Source organism: Larus michahellis, chromosome 16 (genome assembly GCF_964199755.1).
Source record: "Larus michahellis chromosome 16, bLarMic1.1, whole genome shotgun sequence".
Taxonomy (NCBI): domain Eukaryota; kingdom Metazoa; phylum Chordata; class Aves; order Charadriiformes; family Laridae; genus Larus; species Larus michahellis.
This window is the reverse complement of record NC_133911.1, coordinates 1,634,309-1,654,636: the sequence shown is the minus strand read 5'-3', so window position 1 is coordinate 1,654,636 and position 20,328 is coordinate 1,634,309. Positions and strand designations below refer to the sequence as shown.

The window sequence follows — 20,328 nt, the reverse complement described above, 5'->3', positions numbered from 1 at the left end:
CAGGCCCTTTGCTCAGGGATGGGGGGGGGGGGGGACTGAGGCCACCCCAACTCGTGACACCCTTGCACGTGGGTGCCGCCTGCCGGAGTCCCTGTAGTGGGGGGTGGGACAGAAGGGACCTAACCCAGCGGCACCCAGCTGAGCTGGCGGTTTCTTATCGGCACGGGGAAGGGGGGGGGCACCGGCGGTGACCCCCTCCCGGCACGAATCGGCAGTGACACGGCGCGGGGGCGATGCCGTCGTGCCCCAGGGTGGCCGTGGTCGCGGAGGGGGTGGGGGGGCCAGGGTGCTGTGGGCATGGTGTGGGTGCTGCCAGGCTGGCATGGGCGCTGCAAGCGTGGTTTGGGTGCTGTGGGCATGACACGGGTGCTACCAGCATGGCACGGGTGCTACCAGCATGGCACAAGTGCTACCGGTACGACGTGGGTGCTACCAGCATGGCACGGGCGCTGAGAGACTGGTGTGGGTGGTGTGGGTCTGGCACACGTGCTACGAGCGTGGTATGGGTGCTGTGAACCTGATATGGGTGCTGTGAACCTGATACGGGTGCTGTGAGCCTGGCACGGGTGTTGCAAAGCATGGTACGGATGTTATGAACCTGCTACGGGTGCTACCATCCTGGCATGGGTGCTGTCAGCCCGATACGGGTGCTACAAGCCTGGTTAGGGGTGGTAAAAGCCTGGTTATGGGTGCTACAAGCCTGGTTATGGGTGCTACAAGCTTGGCATGGGGGCTACAACCCTGGTTATGGGTGCTACAAGCCTGGCATGGGTGGTAAAAGCCTGGTTATGGGTGCTACAACCCTGGTTATGGGTGCTACAAGCCTGACATGGGTGGTAAAAGCCTGGTTATGGGTGCTACAAGCTTGGCATGGGCGCTACAACCCTGGTTATGGGTGCTACAAGCCTGGTTATGGGTGCTACAAGCATGGCATGGGTGGTAAAAGCCTGGTTATGGGTGCTAAGACCCTGGTTATGGGTGCTACAACCCTGGTTATGGGTGCTACAAGCATGGCATGGGTGCTACAACCCTGGTTATGGGTGCTACAAGCATGGCATGGGTGGAAAAAGCCTGGTTATGGGTGCTACAACCCTGGTTATGGGTGCTACAAGCATGGCATGGGTGCTACAAGCCTGGTTATGGGTGCTACAAGCCTGGCACAGGTGGTAAAAGCCTGGTTATGGGTGCTACAAGCCTGGCACAGGTGGTAAAAGCCTGGTTATGGGTGCTACAAGCCTGGTTATGGGTGCTAAGACCCTGGTTATGGGTGCTACAAGCATGGCATGGGTGGTAAAAGCCTGGCATGGGTGCTACAAGCCTGGCACGGGTGCTGTGAGCCTGGCACGGGTACTTGGAGCCTGGCATCGTCGCTGCGAGCCTGGCACGGGGCCTTTGAGGCTGGCATGGGTGCTGCGAGCCTGGCATGGCCACTTGGCCCCCCCCGGGGCAGCTCCTCCCTCGCCGGCGGTGACAGCCGCCTCCGAAAACCCCCGTGTCCTCTGCCCGGACCCACCCCCGGTGCCGTGACTCAGCCGGCGAAGGCTTTTCCTTATATAACGCGGCGCCGGCGGGCGAGCGCCCGCTCAACCGCCCCTGCCTCAGTTTCCCCTCGCCGGGGCGTCACCGCCACCGCCGTCACCGCCGCAGCCATGTGGATGGTGTCACCGCCGGCCGGTAAGTGCCAGCTCGACGTCCCGATGCCGCTCGACCCCTTTGCCTTTGCGAGGCGTCTTCCCCGCCCACGCACCCCGAAAAAATTCCCGTTTTTGTGGGCTTTGGCAGAAAAAGAAGGGTTTCTCGGCAGCCACGGGCCGAGCGCCGCTCGCTCAGCCCTGAGAATTGGGGCAGAAAAGATTAAAAACAATAAAGCGGCTCCCAAGAAAGAGGTTAATTCTGCACCTCCTCCAGCTGAACCCCCTTTTCCCCTCGGCCCTGGGGGGGGCGGGGGGGTGGGAGACCCTCATGGGAGGCACAAGTCTCTCATAACACACATGGGGTCACCCAGGAAGAGCCAAAACTGCCTTTTTTTCCCCCCCCGGAAATAATGATAAAAAGCGCTGGCAGCAGCGTGGGGCTGAGGAAGTCCCTCCTGCCCCGGCTCTTCGGTTTTGGGGCTAGAAATGCTAAGAACGGGCAAGTCCGGGCACCAAAGCGATGCCTGGATATTGTGACACCCGCAGGTGCCCGGATCTGGTGTAGCGGTGGCACCGGTGACCTTCCCTGAGGGCCTGATCCTGCCCGGCACTGGGGAGGGTGGGAATGGTGACAGGGAAATCCCCTAAATCACCAGGTTTTGTCCCTTTTTGCCTTTGGAGACCCCAAAACCCATCGGATTAGACCCAGGCAAGGAAAAAAAAAAAAAAAGGGGGGGGCGGGAAATGGTACCAGGTGCCAGTTCAACCCCCCCCCAAAAAAAACCCCACCGGATACGGTAAAATCCAAGGTGGCGGAGCGACCGTCCCGGCGGATCCCGGGGGGGATTTTCCATCCCCAACCGGCTCAGCCCCTGCCGGCAGCCCGGGGCGCGGTGTCCAAAGGTCACCGCCGGTGGCCGCAAGGCGTCCCACCGCCGGTACACGGAGCCACCGACACCCCCCCAATCGGCCCCAGCGGGACTCCCCAAACCGGGAATATCTTTTAATTCCTTGCGAATTCAGGGTTTGTTTTTTTTTTCTTGGCGGTTTTTTTTTTGTTTGTTCGGTTGTTTGTTTTAATAACACCCCGGGGAGCTGTTTTCGGTGGCGTTTCGGCCCCGGGACTGTGATGAGTTGGCCCGGGCTCAGCCGGGTGCGGGTAAAGGCTGGGGCGGGGGGGGTCGGCTCGGGGAGGGGGGCGGCTGGTGTTTTGCTCTGACGTGCTGTTTTCTTGCAGATGAAGGATCTCCCCAGCTTGCCTGGCTTTGGGACCACGGCAAAGGCAGGGTGCAAAGCCCACTAGTAGGACATGACCCTTAAACTCTTTCTCTAAAGCTTAGCCCTTATAGGTATATAAGATCAATCGAGCTTAAAACCGGGGTTGGCTTTTAAGTCTAAGCTTGGGTTTGGATTTATTTTTTATCTGTTATCGTTATTATTTCGTATTTCTTTTTTTGCGGTTCTTTTATTGGTTTGTTTGGTTTTTCCTTTACGCCTCCGGCGGGTAGATAAAAGGCAGGGCTTGCAAAAAAAAAAAAAAAAAAAAAAAAATATACAAACCCAACCCCCCCAAAATCCTCGCCGCTCGCTGAAAGGCTTTTGGGGGGCTTCGGTTTGAGGAGGGGGAACGGCCAGCAAGGCTCCCGCCGGCGGCGGCGGCGGCACCGGCACCACCCCCCCAAAAAAGTAATCTCCTCCGGCCCCTTCCCAGCGCTGGAGGGGGAGCGGGGGCCTGCGGGGCTTCGTGTTCCCCCCCCTCCTCCCCAGCACCGACCTGCTGCCTCGGCGCGGGGGGGGATGGTTTAAAATAACTCCCCGGCTGGAATGCGGCCGTGGGTTCCGCCGTTCACCGGCCACCTGGGCGGGTTGTAGGTGTTTTCCAGTGCACGAAGAAGCTGTTCCTGAGCGAACGAGCCGGCCGGGGTCGGACGCTGGAGTTCATCCGGAAAAACGCCGCTAACGGGCTCTCCGTGGCCAACCTGGTGGCGGGGCTCTCCTCCGTCCTCTGCAGCCTCAACAGGTTGGTGGGGTGGGGGGGGAAAATAGAGGAAACAGGGCGAAAAAGAGGGGTTGAGAAGGGTGGGAGGGGGGGTCACCCCCTTTTCACGGAATCACGGAATCTTCAGAGTTGGAAGGGACCTCTAGAGATCATCTAGTCCCACTCCCCTGCTAGAGCAGGATTGCCCAGAGCACATCCCTCAGGGCTGCATCCAGGCGAGTCTTGAAAATCTCCCGAGAAGGGGACTCCACACCCTCCCTGGGCAGCCTGTTCCAGTGCTCCGTCACCCTCACCGTAAAGAAGTTTTTCCGTGTATTTGAACGGAACTTCCTATGTTCTAGCTTGTGCCCGTTGCCCCTTGTCCTGTCACTGGGAACCGTTGAAAAGAGCCTGGCTCCGTCCTCCTTCAACCCACCCTTTAGATACTCGTCAACATTAATCAGGTCCCCCCTCAACCTTCTCTTCTCCAGGCTAAAGAGTCCCAGCTCTTTCAGCCTTTCCTCATCAGGGAGGTGCTCCAGTCCCATAATCATCTTGGTTGCCCTTCGCTGGACTCGCTCCAGTAGTTCCCTGTCCCTCTTGAACTGGGGAGCCCAAAACTGGACACAGTACTCCAGTTGTGGCCTCACCAGTGCGGAGTAGAGGGGGAGAATGACCTCCCTCGACCTACTGGCCACACTCTTCCCTATGCAGCCCAGGATGCCATTGGCCTTTTTGGCGACAAGGGCACATTGCTGGCTCATGGATAATTTGCTGTCTACCAGGACCCCCAGGTCCTTCTCCCCAGAGCTGCTTCCCAGCATGTCCACCCCTAACCTATACTGGTGTTTGGCATTCTTCCTCCCCAGGTGGAGGACCTTGCACTTGCTTTTGTTGAACCTCAATAGGTTCTTCTCTGCCCAGCTCTCCAGCCTGTCCAGGTCACGCTGGATGGCAGCACGGCCCTCTGGAGTGTCGGCCACCCCTCCCAGCTTGGTATCATCAGCAAACTTGCTGAGGATACACTCTGTCCCCTCATCCAGGTCATTAATGAATATATTGAACAAAATTGGACCAAGTATTGACCCCTGGGGGACACCACTGGTTACAGGCCTCCAACTGGACTCTGTGCCGCTGATCACAACCCTCTGAGTCCTGTCACTCAGCCAGCTCTCGATCCACCTCACCGTCACCTCGTCTAGCCCATACTTCCTCAGCTTCCTAACGAGGATGTTATGGGAGACAGTGTCAAAAGCCTTGCTAAGGTCAAGGTAGATGACATCTACGGCTCTCCCCTCGTCCAGCCAACCCGTTATAACACCACAGAAAGCTATCAGATTGGTCAGGCATGATTTTTTGCCCTCTCCGTCCTCCCCAGGCAATACCACCACTCGTGCTGGCTGCTGCTGGTGGGGTTTCTGCTCGATTTGGCCGACGGAGCCGTGGCCCGACGGCTCGATGCTTGCTCGGCGCTGGGTGAGTCCGGCCGGCCACCCCCCGGGAACCCACCGCCAGGTTCTCCCTATGTCCCGTGTCCCCCCCCCCACCCCCCAAACCACCTGGCAGTGCCCGCTCCCCGCCCGCAGGTGCCAAACTGGATGATTTCGCCGACTTCACCACCTTCGGGCTGGCCACGGCGCTGCTGCTGCAGCCGCAGGGCGCGCTGGAGGGGCTGCTGGCCATCGCCTACGTGATGGCCGTGTTCGCTCGCCTCTGCTTCTTCTCCAGTGGTAAGAGGAGCATTTTGCGGGGGGCAACAGGGTTTTTTTGGGGGGGGAGCGCGTGTGATTTCACCCCCGGCTGAATGTCTGGCCCCCAGCAGGGATCCCTTTCACCTACCGGGGGCTGCCCTGTCCCTACGCCTCCTCGCTGCTGGTGAGCACCTTCCTGCTGACGGCAGGTAACGTCACCCTGCTGCGCGTCGCCGCCATCGTCATGATCCTCTTCATGGTGGATCGGGGGCTCTACCCTCACGACAAGGTGCTGGAGTCCCAGCTCTGGAAGAAAGTGTTTTACGCTGGAGGTAACAACGGGGGCAAAGTCAAGGTCGGGGCGGTGGAGAGGGGGAGGGGGGCGGTAATTAAACCCACCGAGGAGGAGGAAGGAGCAGCTCCCAAAGGCTTTTCCCAATCCGCAGGGGTGGTGGCCGTCCTCTTCTTGCCGGCAACGGTGGCTTCCACTTATTGCCTCGCCTGGTCGACATCCTACATCATCTTCCCCTTCGCTATCTGGAGCTGCACAGCCTAACCCCCCGCCTCCGCCTAACGCCCAGTAAAGATTTCTTCTTCCTCTTCCTCCTCCTCCTCCTCACTCTCGGGTGCTGCCTCCTCCGCCGGGATATCCCTTCGCTCCTCTTGCCGAATCCAAGCCGCCGTGGGAGCCTGTTTGGAAAAGAAAAGGAAAATCACTGAGAGGCAGGAAAGACTCCGCTTCGGGGGAGCCCCAAAATACCCTCCCTGCGCCTCATCCCTTGTCCCCCCTTACAAGAACCGCTCCAGAGCCCCCCCAAACCCTTCCCTGCGCGGGGGAACGCGAAATTTAGGGATCACTCCCACTGTACATCGTTAGTTTATTACGAGGGGGAGGTTTACACCCCCAAAACCGAGGATTCCCCCTCCCCAGGGGTCGGAAGCCGCCGATCAAATCTCCAGAGGATTTTTGAAACCCGATTCACCGGCAGTGTTTTGGTATTTATTATTTCACCCGTCGCTGTAGGGAATTAATCTCTCTAATGTCTTTTATTCCCCTCTCACACCTCGGTGTTCGCTCGCTGGGGTGAGGGAGGGAGGCAGAAGGGGAAAGCAGGATTTGAAGCCGGCAATCCGAACTCTCTGGAAAAGCCGGAGGATGCCGGATGGCGGCTGGAAAGCCGAGGGCGTGTGGGTGGAGGAAGGAAGCGAAGGTCAAACCTTGCGCCGAGCGGCGGAGAGAAACACTCGGGGTCCCCGGGGAGGCTCCTGCGGCGCGAGCAGCTGCGAGAGCTGGATGTGGCCCCCGCCGTATCCCCCCCGCACCCCGCGGCCGAATCCAGGCACCGGGAGGGCAGGAGACAGTTCCCCTTGGCAGGGAAGCGGCGGCCAAGGTCTCGCTTGGCCTGAGGACGGCCGGAGCTGGCAGCCGGCGGCCGCAGCTGCTCTGGCACCCGGCCCCGATCCGGCCTCCCCCACGCCATTCCCAGCCGGCACCGGGCCGGGATGGAGCCACCGGCGCCGCTGAGGGACCACGAGCCGGAGAAAAGTGGAACCACCACAGATTTTATTTATATATATAAAAAAAAGCGGTTATTCAATAATAAATAACAAAGGGGTTAGAAAAGGGGATGGGCGGCAGATGGGGCGGGGGGGGGGGGCCGGGATCGTTCCGGGGCGGGGAGGGGGGGCCGCGCACGCCGCCTCACTCGCCGGAGGCCTGCATCTGCTTGCAGAAGGAGTCGAACTGCTGCTGCTCCAGCTCCGTCATCACTCGGTTGAGGGCGTAGATCTGCGGGCGGGGGGGGGGAGAAAAGAGAGGTGATAAGGCTGGGGGGGGGGGGGCGGGATCGGGCCCCAGTGTTGCCATTGTGTCATGCCCCGTCCCCCCCACCCCAGCCCCACCTCGCTCACCTCCGCCCTCTGCCTCTGCTTCAGCTCCTGCTGGGCCGATTTCTGCTTGGCCTTCTCCAAGCGGGCCGCCGGCTCCCGGGGCTTCGGCCGCTCCTTCCGCCCCCCCCCGCTCGGCTCCATGGCTGCATCGGAGCCCGGGGGGGGGGGGCAGAGATGTCACACCAGGGACCCCCACTCTCCCCTTCTGCCAGCCCCACTGCCCGACAGCCCCCCTGGGCCTGCAGCTCTACCCCTGCCCCACGGCACCCGTAACCTCCCCCAGCCAACCTGGGTCCCATAGGGATCCCTCACACGCATTCTGAGCCCCACAGGTGCCCCCCCCACACCCCCAGACACACCGAGACCCACAGGTACCCCCACACACACCCTGAGGCCCATAGGTGCCCCCCACACACCCCCAGACACACCGAGACCCACAGGTACCCCCACACACACCCTGAGGCCCACAGGTGCCCCCCACACACCCCCAGACACACCGAGACCCACAGGTACCCCCACACACACCCTGAGGCCCACAGGTGCCCCCCACACACCCCCAGACACACCGAGACCCACAGGTACCCCCACACACACCCTGAGGCCCACAGGTGCCCCCCACGCCCCCAAAGGCATCCTGAGGCCCACAGGTACCCCCACACACCCCCTGAGGCCCACAGGTGCCCCACACACACCCCCAGACACACCGAGACCCACAGGTACCCCCACACACCCCCTGAGGCCCACAGGTGCCCCCCACGCCCCCAAAGGCATCCTGAGGCCCACAGGTGCCCCCCACAGACACCCTGAGCCCCACAGGTGCCCCACACACCCCCTGAGCCCCACACACACACACACAGACACCCTGCGCCCCACAGGTGCCCCCCACACACCCCCGGACACCCTGAGCCCCACAGGTGCCCCCCACGCACACTCTGACCCCCACTGGTACCCCCTCATCCCCCCAGACACCCTGAGCCCCACAACACACCCCCAGACACCCTGAGCCCCACAGGGCCCATAACACCCCACGCCCCCCAGCCCCCTCAGCTGCCCCATCCCCCCACACTCCACCCCAGCGGCCCCACAGCCCCCTATAAGCGCCCCCCACGTCCCACCTATCCCACAGCCCCCCCTCAGCCCACCGCCCCCCATCTGCCCCCCCGGGTCCCCTCAGAGCGCCTCCCCCCCCCACCCCCGCTGCCCGTTACCGGCGGGGCCGTACCCGGGGCAAGATGGCGGCCAGGCCCCGCCCGCTCGGCGCGCGGCTGCCTGCCCTGCGGCGCGTGCGCAGACGTACGTGCGGCCGGCGCGGCGCAGCCCCGCGCAGCGCGCGCGCACGTAACCCCCTCCCCACGCCCCCCCCCCCCCCCAAGCGGCGCATGCGCGCGCACAACCCGCCGCACGCCCGAGCGGGGCCGGCCGGAGGGCGGGGGGGAAACAGCGCCGCCTGGCGGACGGGAGGGTAATCGCAGCTCCCCCGCCCCTATATACCACACCCCCTATATAGCCCACCCCCTATATACCACACCCCCTATATAGCCCACCCCTATACATCATACCCCATATAACCCACCCCCTATAAACCACACCCCCTATATAGCCCGCCCCTATACATCATACCCCATATAGCCCACCCCTATACATCATACCCCACAGAGTCCACCCCCATCTACCACACCCCCTATATAGCACACCCCCATACATTATACCCTACATAGCTCACCCCCTATATACCACACCCCCTATATATTACACCCCTATACATCATACCCCACATAGCCCACCCCCTATATATCACAACCCCTATATATCACACCCCTATACATACCCCATATATCCCACCCCTATATATCACACCCCTATACATCATACCCCATATAGCCCACCCCCTATATACCACACCCCCATATAGCACACCCCGATACATCATACCCCCTATATATCATGCCCCTATACATCATACCCCACATAGCCCACCCCTATATACCACACCCCCTATATAGCACACCCCTATACATCATACCCCACAGAGCCCACCCCCTATATACCACACCCCCTATATATCACACCCCTATACATCATCCCCCACATAGCCCACCCCCTATATACCACACCCCCTATATAGCACACCCCTATACATCATACCCCACAGAGCCCACCCCCTATATACCACACCCCCTATATAGGACACCCCTATACATCATACCCCACAGAGCCCACCCCCTATATACCACACCCCCTATATATCACACCCCTATACATCATACCCCACAGAGCCCACCCCCTATATACCACACCCCCTATATATCACACCCCTATACATCATACCCCACAGAGCCCACCCCCTATATACCACACCCCCTATATATCACGCCCCCATATATCACACCCCCTATATATCACACCCCCATAGAGCCCACCCCTATATATCACCCCCCCATATATCATTCCCCCATATAGCTCACCCCGTATACAGCCCTACCCCTGTATAGCCCACCTCCGATAGAGCCCACCCCCATATATCACCCCTGTGTATATATATATATGCGTATATATATCTCATGATATATATATATATCACTCCTACATATATATATACACACCCCACCCTGTATAGCCCACCCCCTATACACCACACCCCCTATACAGCCCACCCCCTTTACAGCCTGACGCTGGTGCAGGGCCCTACAGCCCCACTCCCCACGTTGTATCCCCCCTATATACTACATACATACCCTATATACACACCTGCCGCAGCCCAGCCCCTCCCCACAGCAGGGTCCCATAGGCCCTATATGGGAACCGCCCCTATACATAGGCAGCATCCCCTATAGGGACCCCCGCCCGTCTCCCCGGCGCTGTGACAGCGTGGCACATGGTATATCACGGCATGGCACAGTACGTATGGCACGGCCCAGGGCACCCTGTAGCATATATGGTGCGGCACGGCACGGTGCACGACGGCATGGCGCCGTATGTATGGCACAGCACATATGGTGTGGCACAGTACGGTGCACCACGGTGCAGCACATACGGCACAGCACAGGACGTATGGCGTGGCACAGCACGGTGCGGTACATATGGCACGGCACAGGACGTATGGCACGGCGCAGTACGGTGCACCACCGCACAGTACATATGGCACGGCACAGGATGTATGGCATGGCACGGCGCACCGCAGCACGGCGCAGCACGTACAGCATGGCGCACCATGGCACGGCATGGCGCAGTACGTACAGCATGGCGCACCAGGGCATGGCGCAGTACGTATGGCATGGCACGGCACACCATGGCACGGTGCAGTATGTACAGCATGGCACAGTATGTACGGCATGGCATGGCACACCATGGCACGGTGCAGTATGTACAGCATGGCACAGTATGTACGGCATGGCATGGCACACCATGGCACGGTACGGTTCATACAGCACACCATGGCACGGCACATCCCGGCACGGTGCAGTACGTAGGGTATGGCATGGCGCACCATGGCACGGCACAGTATGGCACAGGATGGTGCAGAATGTAGGCCATGACACGGCGCAGTACGTACAGCACGGCACACCATGGCATGGCACAATATGGCACAGCACGGTGCAGAATGTACGGCACGGCACAGCGCACCGCAGCACGGCGCAGCACGTACAGCATGGCGCACCATGGCATGGCACGGCACAGTACGTACAGCATGGCGCACCAGGGCATGGCACAGTACGTATGGCATGGCACGGCACAGCACACCATGGCACGGTGCAGTTCATACAGCACACCTTGGCATGGCACATGCCGGCACGGTGTAGTATGTAGGGTATGGTATGGCGCACCACGGCACGACACAGTATGGCACAGCACGATGCGGAATGCACGGCCCGGAGTACCGTGGCACGGTGCAGTACGCAGAGCGTGGCACACCATGGCATGGTGCAATACGGCACAGCACGGTGCCGTATGTACAGCATGGTGCACCACGGCACGGTGCAGTACGTAGAGCATGGCACACCATGGCACAGCGCAATACGGCACGGCACGGTGCCGTATGTACAGCATGGCACACCGCAGCATGGTGCAGTACGTAGAGCATGGCACACCATGGCACGGCGCAATATGGCACAGCATGGCGCCGTATGTACAGCATGGCACACCACGGCACAGTGCAGTACGTAGAGCATGGCACACCATGGCATGGTGCAATACGGCACAGCACGGTGCCGTATGTACAGCATGGTGCACCACGGCACGGTGCAGTACGTAGAGCATGGCACACCATGGCACGGCGCAATACGGCACAGCACGGTGCCGTATGTACAGCACAGCACACCGCAGCACGGTGCAGCACGTAGAGCATGGCACACCATGGCACGGCGCAATACAACACGGCACGGTGCCGTATGTACAGCACAGCACACCGCGGCACGGTGCAGCACACAGAGCATGGCACACCATGGCACGGCGCAATATGGCACGGCCTGGCGCAGAATGCACGGCCTGGCACGGCGCACCGCGGCACGACGCAGTACATAAGGTGTGGCACGCTACGGCACCGTATGGCACAACCCCGGCGCACCCCCCCCCCCCCCCAGGGTTCTCCACCACCCGGCCCCTTCTCTCCAAATCTTTTTATTGCAGCAGCCCGGCCCCCGCCCCCCCGCGCCGGGCCCCCCCTGGAAGCACAGGACAGAGGAGGTGGGGGGGGGAATGAAAAGGCCGGATCCTGCCCAGCGCCGGGGGCAGTTCCTGGGGCAGGATCAGCCCAAACCTCCACCAAAGAGCGGGGAAAACACCCAGGGAGGAGGTGACACCACCACCACCACCACACCCCCCCCCGGCCCCGTTAGATGCGAACGGTGTTGATCCGGAGGGGTTGGACGTTCTTCCCGTTGGCGTGACTCTGCCCGGGGCTGAAATAAGAGCAGAGCTTGCCGGGAAAGCGCTCCCGAAAGGTGTAGAGCCAGGACATGTCGTCGGCGTTGTAGAAGATGAGAAGCCCCTTGTCGTAGTCCAGGAAGACCCCCACCTTCTCCAACTTGCTCTTGACGTTGAGCCGGGTCCAGGGCTCGGTGCAGGCGCTGTACTGGTTCCCGTCGTGCATGACGATGCAATAAAAACCTCGGCTGGGTTGAATTTGGATGCTGCCCTTGCGGGTGACGGCTTCATGGGCCAAACCGATCATCCACTGGGTCTTCTCGGAGACCACCACCTCCCAGTAGTGGACCCCGCTGCCGAACGCCTCCGAGCCCAGGACGGAGACCTCCACGTCGAAGCGTTTGGGGGAGTCCTGCAGCGGCTGGGGGTGCAGGTTGCCGTACGCCACGATGGTGCAGTCGTCGGAGAGGATGAGGCGGTGGTGAGCCGTGCCGGGGTCCAGCGTCAGGGCTGCTGGCACTGGAGGGCAAGGGGACACGGGGACAAGCGTCAACGCAGCACCCAGACACAGCGCGGGTGGCTCTGCCCCACCGACGTGGAAAACACCACGGTGAGCAGGACACGAGCACATCCCCATCCTTCACCGGCGTGTCCCCATCCCTCACCAGTGATGTCCCTGTTCCCATCCCTCGCTGGCAGGTCCCTGTCCCTCACTGGCATGTCCCTCATCCACGGGTGTGGAAAACACCACGGTGTGGAGAAGGCCACCAGCGCATCCCCATCCTTCACCGGCGTGTCCCCATCCCTCACCAGTGATGTCCCTATCCCCCACTGGTGCATCCCCATCCTTCACTGGTGATGTCCCCATCCCCATCCTTCACCAGCATATGCGTCTCCATCCCTCTCCAATGATGTCCCTCATCCACGGGTTTGGAAAACACCACGGTGTGGAGAAGGCCACCAGCGCATCCTCATCCTTCACCGGCGTGTCCCCATCCCTCACCAGTGACATCCCTATCCCCCACTGGTGCATCCCCATCCTTCACTGGTGATGTCCCCATCCCCATCCTTCACCAGCATATGCGTCTCCATCCCTCTCCAATGATGTCCCTCATCCACGGGTTTCGAAAACACCACGGTGTGGAGAAGGCCACCAGCGCATCCCCATCCTTCACCGGCGTGTCCCCATCCCTCACCAGTGATGTCCCTATCCCCCACTGGTGCGTCCCCATCCTTCACTGGTGATGTCCCCATCCCCATCCTTCACCAGCGCATCTCCATCCCTCTCCAATGATGTCCCTCATCCACGGGTTTGGAAAACACCACGGTGTGGAGAAGGCCACCAGCACATCCCCATCCTTCACTGGTGTGTCCCCATCCCTCATTAGTGATGTCCCCATCCCCATCCCTCACCAGCATATCCCCATCCCTCATCGGTGATGTTCCCGTCCTTCACTGGTGCGTCCCCATCCCTCACCAGTGACATCCCCAGCCTTTACTGGCATGTCCCCGACCCTCACCAGTGATGTTTGCATCCCTCCTTACCCCTCACCAGTGCGTCCTCATCCCCATTCCTCACCGGTGATGTCTCCATCCCTCACTGGCACGTCCTCATCCCTCCCTGGTGGGTCCCCTTCCCTCACCGGTGATGTCCCCATCCCTCGCCAGTGATGTCCCCGTCCCCATCCCTCACAGGTGATGTCCCCACCCCTCACTGGCATGTCCCCATCCCCATCCCCCACCGAGACCCCCCCGGCCCCGCAGCCAGCGCATCCCCGCAGCCCCTCACCGGGATGGATATCCTGGAAAAGGGATTTCCAGATGGTGTACTGCAGCGGCCCCATGTATTTGGAGGTGGGAAAGTCCTCGTAGGTCAGGTTGGTCTCGTGGATCTTCCCCTTCAGCCTGCGAAGGAGAAGTGATGAAGAAGAGGGGGGGACGGACAACTTGGGGGACCCCCAGTGTCACCCCGGTGTCACCCACCTCTCGGAAAGGGACGCGACGCCGGCTAAAAAGACGTGTTTGTCGGCTTCAGCCAAGCGCTCCTGGAGGATCTGGCTGCCCTCCTGCACCTTGCGGAGCTGCTGGCTGTAGCGCTGGATCTTCTGCTCGATGTCGGTCAGCGTCCGCGCCGTGTCCGCCTCCAGCTCCTCCAGCATCGCCTTCTGCCGCTCCCGCAGCAGCCGGTGCAGCCGCTCGAAAGCCTCCCCGATGGTCACCCGCAGGCTCTTGGCTGAGGACTTTTGGGGTACAGGTGTCAAGACCCCCCTAAACCTGCCCCGACCCCTCCATGAATCCGTAATTCCCCAAATAAACCCCACGGCCCCGTTAACCCAAAGGATTCCGGATGTTCCAAGCACCCAAGGAGGGATATTTGACCCCGCACCCCTATAGAAAACCTAAAGCCACCCCGCTGCTGGCGGGGATGGAGAGAAAATTGCACCTCGCCGAAAGCTGAACCCCTGAGCTTTGGAGAAGGTGATGAATATAAAATAAAAATTAATTCAAAAGATAAAGAAAAGCCATCCCGAAGGAAATAAAAGTGGGAGGAGCAGCCTGATGGGTGGCTTCGTCAACCTGCCGGCAGGTTTTGGGGTACCAGAGAAGGTAAAAATGGGGCAGATCCTCAAAACTGTGGGGTTTGGGGTCTTTGGAGGTGCCCGAATCAGGCGGGCGAGGCTCGGGAACAGGGCGCTAACGGGGGGCACAGCCGCGTCCCCGCTCCTACCTTGGTCTCGGCCAGCTGCCGTTTGAGGAGGTGCAGGGCTTCGGTGTGGCCGCGCTCGCTCTCCTGCAGCCCCTGCAGCTGTTCCTTCAGCTCCCGCTGGAAAAAAACCCACCACGTAGAAGAGGGGATTTTAGGGCAAAAATGGGACGCCAGCAGGCAGCTCTCCTGCCAAAACCCGGCTCCCGGGGTGACGGGGGAGGTGGGAAAAGGGGGCGCAGGGGGTGGCAGGGCCACCGTCAGTCCCTGCTGGCACAGGGGTCCCATCCAGGGCAGAGCTGGGGGGCGGGTAATGGATTTGGGGGGGGATCCCACTTGGGGGCAGCTCGGCAGATCCATGGGGGTGCACAGCTGGCTGGCCCGGGGGTCCCCAAGGATGGAGAAGGGGGGTCCCATGGGGGCAGCCGCAGAAGTGCGGGTGGGTTGACGGCCGGACAGACGGATGGGAGGAAGCCATGGGGCTCACCCCAACGGGGACGGAAGGGACGCGGGGACGGAAGGGACGCGGGGACGGAAGGGACGCGGGGACGGAAGGGACGCGGGGACGGAAGGGACGCGGGGACGGAAGGATGGGAGCCACCACCGAGGCAAGAGGGGCCAGACGGACGAAGGAGCTCAGAGGAGCAGCTCAGGGCAGAAGATCCTGGAGGGATGATGCTCCGTGGCCAGGAAGGCAGGGATGGAGCGGAGGGATGATGACGGAGCAGAGGAGGGGATGACGACAGAGCGGCCCACCTGCAGCTCCTCAAAAGCATCGTCCACGTTGGTGACCTGGTGCTGCTCGTGCACGGCGGGCTCGTCGCAGAAGAAGCAGACGACGGCGCGGTCGGTGAGGCAGAAGAGCTTGACCTTCTCGTGGTCTTTGCAGGGGAAGGGGCTGCGTTGGGCGCCCAGGATGGCGTCCAAGGGGAAGGCGCTGTATCGCTCCACGATGTTGGCCAGCTTGAGGCTGGGGGCCAGGGTGGGCTCGGTGAAGGTTCGGCGACACTCGGGGCAGTCGCGGGTGCCCTGGGGTTCCTGGCGCACCCAGTGCTCGGTGATGCAGCGGCGGCAGAAGTAGTGCTCGCAGCCGAAGCTCACCGGGTCCTGGTAGATGCTCAGGCAGATGGAGCAGAGCAGCTCGTCCTTCAGGCTGCAAGCCATGGCTCGGGGCTGGGAAGGGCGGGGGGCAAGATGGTAAAGGGGGGGTCCTGGGTTGGTGGTGGGGAGGTGGGGAACGGGGGGCCTGGGTGTGAGGCTGCTAATGAGGGGGCTGGAGTGGGGGGAATCCGGGGTCAGGGGGGAATTTGGGGTCAGGTGGCAATGGAGGGGGTGGGGGCTGCAAAGGGGGGAATCTGGGGTTAGAGGGGAATTTGGGGTTAGGAGGCAGTGTGGGGGGGGCTGCAATGGGGCGAATTGGGGGGTCAGGCTGCAACAGGGTGGTTGCGGTGCGGGGGAACTGGGGATCAGGCTGCAATGGGGCAAATTGGGGGGTCAGGTCGCAATGGGGGGGGTTGCAATGGAGGGGAATTGGGGGCCAGGCTGCAATGGGGGGGGTTGCAATAGAGGGGAATTGGGGGGCCAGGCTGCAATGGGGGGGTTGCAATAGAGGGGAATTGGGGGGTCAGGGTGCAATGGGGGGGTTGCAGTGCGGGGGAATTGGGGGTCAGGCAGCAATGGGGGGTTGCAATGGAGGGGGGGGGTCAGGGTGCACTGGAGGGGCTGGGGGGGTTTGCAATGGGGGGACTGCAGGGTCAGGCAGCAATGGGGGGGGTTGCAGTGCAGGGAAGTTGGGGGGTCAGGCAGCAATGGGGGGGAATTGGGGCGTCAGGCTGCAACGGGGGGGTTGTAGTGCAGGGGAATTGGGGCTCAGGCAGCAATGGGGTGTTGCAATGGAGGGGAACTGGGGGGCCAGGGTGCAATGGGACAAATTGGGGGGTCAGGTCGCAATGGGGGGGTTGCAGTGCAGGGGAATTGGGGGGTCAGGCAGCAATGGGGGCAAATTGGGGGGGGTCAGGCTGCAATGGGGGGCTGGGGGTTGCAATTGGGGGGGAACTGGGGGGTCAGGCTGCAATGGGGGGGTTGCAGCGCGGGGGAATTGGGGCTCAGGCAGCAATGGGGGGGTTGCAATGGAGGGGAACTGGGGGGGTCAGGGTGCACTGGAGGGGCTGGGGGGTTTGCAATGGGGGGGACTGGGGGTGGAGCTGGTATGGGGGAGGGAGGGGGGGCTGTAACGGGGCGGACAGGCGGCGAAGCCGATAGGAGGGACCCAGGGGGGCTGCAATAGGGGGCAAAGGGGGCGCAGCTGATGTGGGGGAGGCCGGGGTGCGGGGTGTGGGGGGGGGGGGGCTGCAACGAGGGCAGCCAGGGGAGCGGCTGCGATGGGGCACCCGGCGGCGAGGCTGCCGGGAGACTGCAACAGGGGGACCCGGGTTCGAGACCACCCCAGCCCCCTCCCAGCTCCCGGGAGGACCCGGGTTCGAGCCCGCTCCCCGCCCCGCGTCCCTCCAAGCCTCGGGTTCGAAGCCGCCCCCCGCCTTCCCCAGCCGCCGGTGCCCGCTGCCCTCACCCAACCGCGGGCCGTGCCGGTGCCGGTGTCCGGTGCGGGGGCAGAGATCCCCCCGCCGCCGCCTCACAGCGCGCCCCGGCGCGACAGGCGGGGGTGGGCGAGGAGGAGGAGGAGGTGGAGGAGGAGGACGGGGGGGGGCGGGGCCGCACGGCACTTCCTGCCCCCCCCCCCCCCCCCCCGCGGCCACAGTGGTGCCGCCCCCGCCCCATTGTCCCCCGCGCGGCGCGGCCCATCGGCGCGTACCACCGCCCGCCCGCGGGGGGGGGGCGCTTAAAGGGGCCGCGGCAGCGCTGGGGGGAGGCTCTTAAAGGGGCTGCGGCCCCGCCCGCGTCCTGGCCCCTCCAACCGTCCCTCTGTCCGTCCAGCCGCCGCCCCTTCGACCACCCAGCCCTCGGTCCGTTCTGCTGTCCCTCCGTCCGTCCGTCCCTCTGTCCCCCTGTCCCTCCGTCCTGCTGTCTCTCCATCCATCCTGCTGTCCCACTGTCCATCCATCCACCCACCCCTCCATCGCTCTCTGTCCATCCCTCCATCCCTTTGTCCCTCCATCCATCTGTCTATCCTTCCATCCCTCGGTCTCTCCATCTGCCCATCCCTCCCTTCATTTTTCTGTCCATCCTCCCCTCCATCCGTCTGTCCATCCCTCTGTCCCACTGTCTGTCCATCCCTTCATCTGTCCATCCATCCATCTGTCCATCCCTTTGTTCCTCCATCCATCTGTCCATCCTTCCCTCAGTCCCTCCAATCCTCCATCTGTCGATACATCTCTCCATCCATCTGTCCCTCTGTCCATCTATCCCTCCATCTGTCCATCTCTCTGTCCCTCCATCCATATGTCTATTCAGCTGTGAATCCTTCCCTCCATCCCTCAGTCCCTCAACCCCTCCATCTCCCCATCCATCTGTCCATCCCTTCCTCCATCCCTTCGTCCATCCTTCCATCCATCTATCCATCCCTCCATCCCTTTGTCCCTCCATCCATCTGTCCTTCCTTCCCTCCATCCCTCAGTCCCTCCATCCCTCCATCTCCCCATCCATCTGTCCATCCCTTCCTCCATCTATCCATCTTTCCATCCCTCCGTCCCTCCGTCTCTCCATCCATGTGTCCATCCCTTCCTCCATCCCTCTGTCCTTCTGTCCGTCCCTCCCTCCATCCCTGCCTCCATCCATCCATCCCTCCATCCCTCTGTCCCTCCATCTGTCCCTCCCTCCATTCCTGCCTCCATCCATCCGTTGGTCCCTCCATCTGTCCATCCCTCCATCCCTGTGTCCCTCCATCCCTCTCTCCCTGCCTCCATCCATCCCTCCATCCTTTTGTCCCTCTGTCTGTCCCTCCCTCCCTCCCTTTGTCCCTCCATCCTTCCATCTGTCCGCCCCCCAGCTCTCCGTGCCCACCACCACTGCCCCCATCCCACCCCCTGCCAGAGCACCAGGGGACCCGTGGGGACAGGGGACACCCCAGGTGACGCTCCCACTGGTATTGCCAAGAAAACACCGGGCTTTCCCCAAATTTTACCAATTTGGCCAAAAAACACCTTGAGAGGAGTGTTGGACGATGAGCGTCCGCTGTCCCCTCCCGTGTCACCGTGCTTGGCCATGGTGGGACCTACGGGGACCTATGGGGACTGGAGGGGTTTGCCAGTGCCGGCTGCCCCGCGGCAACGCTGGCTGCCCCATAGCGACGCTGGCCGCCCCACGGCGAGGCTTCTCCCCCGAAAGACCCCACGGAACCCTGGGGACCCGTTTGTTCCCCCCTGGAGCTGGGCAGGGGACGGGACCCCCAGCCCCAGGGGGAGGAGGGGGATGGCGGCGGGGCTGTGGGGCCGGGAAGACGGAGATGGAATCGAGGTGGAGGGGGGGGCAACACACATGCAATTCCCGGGGGGGGGTTTAAGCTGCACATTCCGGAGGCGGCGGGAAGGCCTGGCCGGGAGCCAAAGGGAACAAACTCCTCGGCTCTCGCCGCCGGATCGCCCCGCACCCCCCCGCCCCGGGCACCCCCCCCCCCCGCCTTTTCCCCACCACCCCCCTCTAAATCCTTTCCCCTCCTCTCAGGGAACAACCACCCGCTTCGTTCCTCTTCCCAAAAGGCCCGAAAAAGCTTGGAAAAAGCCAAAAAAAATCATAACAAACCCAGAGGAGTTTGGGGTTTTTTGGGTTTTGATTTTTTGTTGGGTTTTTCTTTTTTGGGTTTTTTTTTTTTATTTCTGCTTGTTTTTCTGCATTAGGAATTCAGGTCTTGTCTCCCCTCCGGGACCCACGGGGGACCGAGGAACGGCTGAAATGAAATCATCAAAGAGCTGCGCCGGCTCTGCCGGAGAAAAAAAAACAAAACCAACCTTTTTTCACCCCAAATCCAGATTCAGGGCTGGGGGTCCCATCCCCGCTCGTTAACGGATTATTATTTAATTTGTATCCCAAGCGTGTGGCCGAAATCGCTGGGAATTTTGGGCGAGGGAGAGCATCGTGTGGCTGGAGCACGTGGTGACCAGCCGGGATTGCCGCCGCTCATCCCGGTGGCTCCTCCGGCAACGAAGGGAAACCGCGGGGTGGGTGTGTTTGGGCAAACAGGGAAATTAATCCCGGTTAATTAGTAAATTGGCTTCGTTACCTCTCGGTAACCCCGGCGTGAGCAGGGAGGGGCTCCACCATGCCTTGATTCCTGGATTTTTTTGGGGCTCTGGAGTGCCAGAGGATGCCAAGACGGAGCGAGGGTCCGGTTGATCCGGCAAAGCGCGGCGAGGCGCCCGCCGGGCAGGGAAAACCCAGCTCCTTCCCACGTGTGCCGCGTGTGCCGGCGGGATGCCGGCGGGAAGGGAGGCCCCCGAGCCGCCCTGCTGGAATTTTCTCTCCCCTCCCTACCTCCGCCGCCGGATGCCGGCGGGGTGGGCACGCCGGGACGTGCCCGCTGGGATCCCGGCATCCGTGATTCCATCCCGGCACGGCTTTTGGCTAAGGGATGGCCATCCCTCGCCGTGTCACCGCAGCCCATCGCCCCACGCT

At 61.9% G+C, this 20,328-nt stretch overlaps 3 protein-coding genes across 7 annotated transcripts; 1 reads left to right on the top strand and 2 right to left on the bottom strand.

Moving 5' to 3' along the window:
* The first annotated feature begins 1,514 nt into the window (after positions 1 to 1,514).
* On the top strand, positions 1,515 to 6,331 carry TMEM269 (transmembrane protein 269). Of its 4 annotated transcripts, none has more exons than XM_074560652.1 (7): positions 1,515 to 1,674; positions 2,872 to 2,916; positions 3,507 to 3,654; positions 4,991 to 5,088; positions 5,199 to 5,342; positions 5,432 to 5,635; positions 5,750 to 6,331. In XM_074560652.1, the coding sequence occupies exons 1-7, from the start codon at positions 1,650 to 1,652 to the stop codon at positions 5,857 to 5,859; spliced, it is 774 nt and encodes a 257-aa protein (XP_074416753.1). In that variant the 5' UTR covers positions 1,515 to 1,649; the 3' UTR covers positions 5,860 to 6,331. The 4 variants fall into 4 exon arrangements, with proteins under 4 accessions (XP_074416753.1, XP_074416755.1, XP_074416756.1 ...); XM_074560653.1 differs by having other exon boundaries at positions 1,523 to 1,674; positions 5,435 to 5,635; XM_074560654.1 differs by lacking the exon at positions 2,872 to 2,916 and having other exon boundaries at positions 1,517 to 1,674.
* Positions 6,332 to 6,850: 519 nt separating this feature from the next.
* SVBP (small vasohibin binding protein) lies at positions 6,851 to 8,544 on the bottom strand. 2 transcript variants are annotated; one of them, XM_074560668.1, is made up of 3 exons: positions 8,416 to 8,544; positions 7,215 to 7,336; positions 6,851 to 7,092 (listed from the first exon to the last, which is right to left on the bottom strand). In XM_074560668.1, the coding sequence occupies exons 2-3, from the start codon at positions 7,332 to 7,334 to the stop codon at positions 7,006 to 7,008; spliced, it is 207 nt and encodes a 68-aa protein (XP_074416769.1). In that variant the 5' UTR covers positions 7,335 to 7,336; positions 8,416 to 8,544; the 3' UTR covers positions 6,851 to 7,005. The 2 variants fall into 2 exon arrangements, with proteins under 2 accessions (XP_074416769.1, XP_074416770.1); XM_074560669.1 differs by having other exon boundaries at positions 8,402 to 8,420.
* A 3,251-nt stretch (positions 8,545 to 11,795) lies between these two features.
* LOC141732140 (E3 ubiquitin-protein ligase TRIM62) lies at positions 11,796 to 17,502 on the bottom strand. The gene is made up of 6 exons (XM_074560623.1): positions 17,330 to 17,502; positions 15,517 to 15,933; positions 14,785 to 14,880; positions 14,040 to 14,296; positions 13,846 to 13,961; positions 11,796 to 12,575 (listed from the first exon to the last, which is right to left on the bottom strand). Exons 2-6 carry the CDS (start codon positions 15,922 to 15,924, stop codon positions 12,025 to 12,027), a joined length of 1,428 nt encoding a protein of 475 aa, XP_074416724.1. The 5' UTR covers positions 15,925 to 15,933; positions 17,330 to 17,502; the 3' UTR covers positions 11,796 to 12,024.
* Between the last annotated feature and the right edge of the window lie 2,826 nt (positions 17,503 to 20,328).

Excerpts from the sequence above, each read along its gene's own strand:
- TMEM269 (XM_074560652.1), top strand. The coding sequence starts at position 1,650 with ATGTGGATGGTGTCACCGCCGGCCG. Across the intron at positions 1,675-2,871 it reads GATGGTGTCACCGCCGGCCG|ATGAAGGATCTCCCCAGCTT; the intron begins GTAAGTGCCAGC and ends GTTTTCTTGCAG. Across the intron at positions 5,636-5,749 it reads GAAAGTGTTTTACGCTGGAG|GGGTGGTGGCCGTCCTCTTC; the intron begins GTAACAACGGGG and ends CCCAATCCGCAG.
- LOC141732140 (XM_074560623.1), bottom strand. The coding sequence starts at position 15,924 with ATGGCTTGCAGCCTGAAGGACGAGCTGCTCTGCTCCATCTGCCTGAGC. Across the intron at positions 14,881-15,516 it reads ATGCTTTTGAGGAGCTGCAG|CGGGAGCTGAAGGAACAGCT; the intron begins GTGGGCCGCTCT and ends GTTTTTTTCCAG. Across the intron at positions 12,576-13,845 it reads TTTCCAGGATATCCATCCCG|TGCCAGCAGCCCTGACGCTG; the intron begins GTGAGGGGCTGC and ends CTTGCCCTCCAG.
- SVBP (XM_074560668.1), bottom strand. The coding sequence starts at position 7,334 with ATGGAGCCGAGCGGGGGGGGGCGGAAGGAGCGGCCGAAGCCCCGGGAG. Across the intron at positions 7,093-7,214 it reads AGCAGAGGCAGAGGGCGGAG|ATCTACGCCCTCAACCGAGT; the intron begins GTGAGCGAGGTG and ends CCCCGCCCGCAG.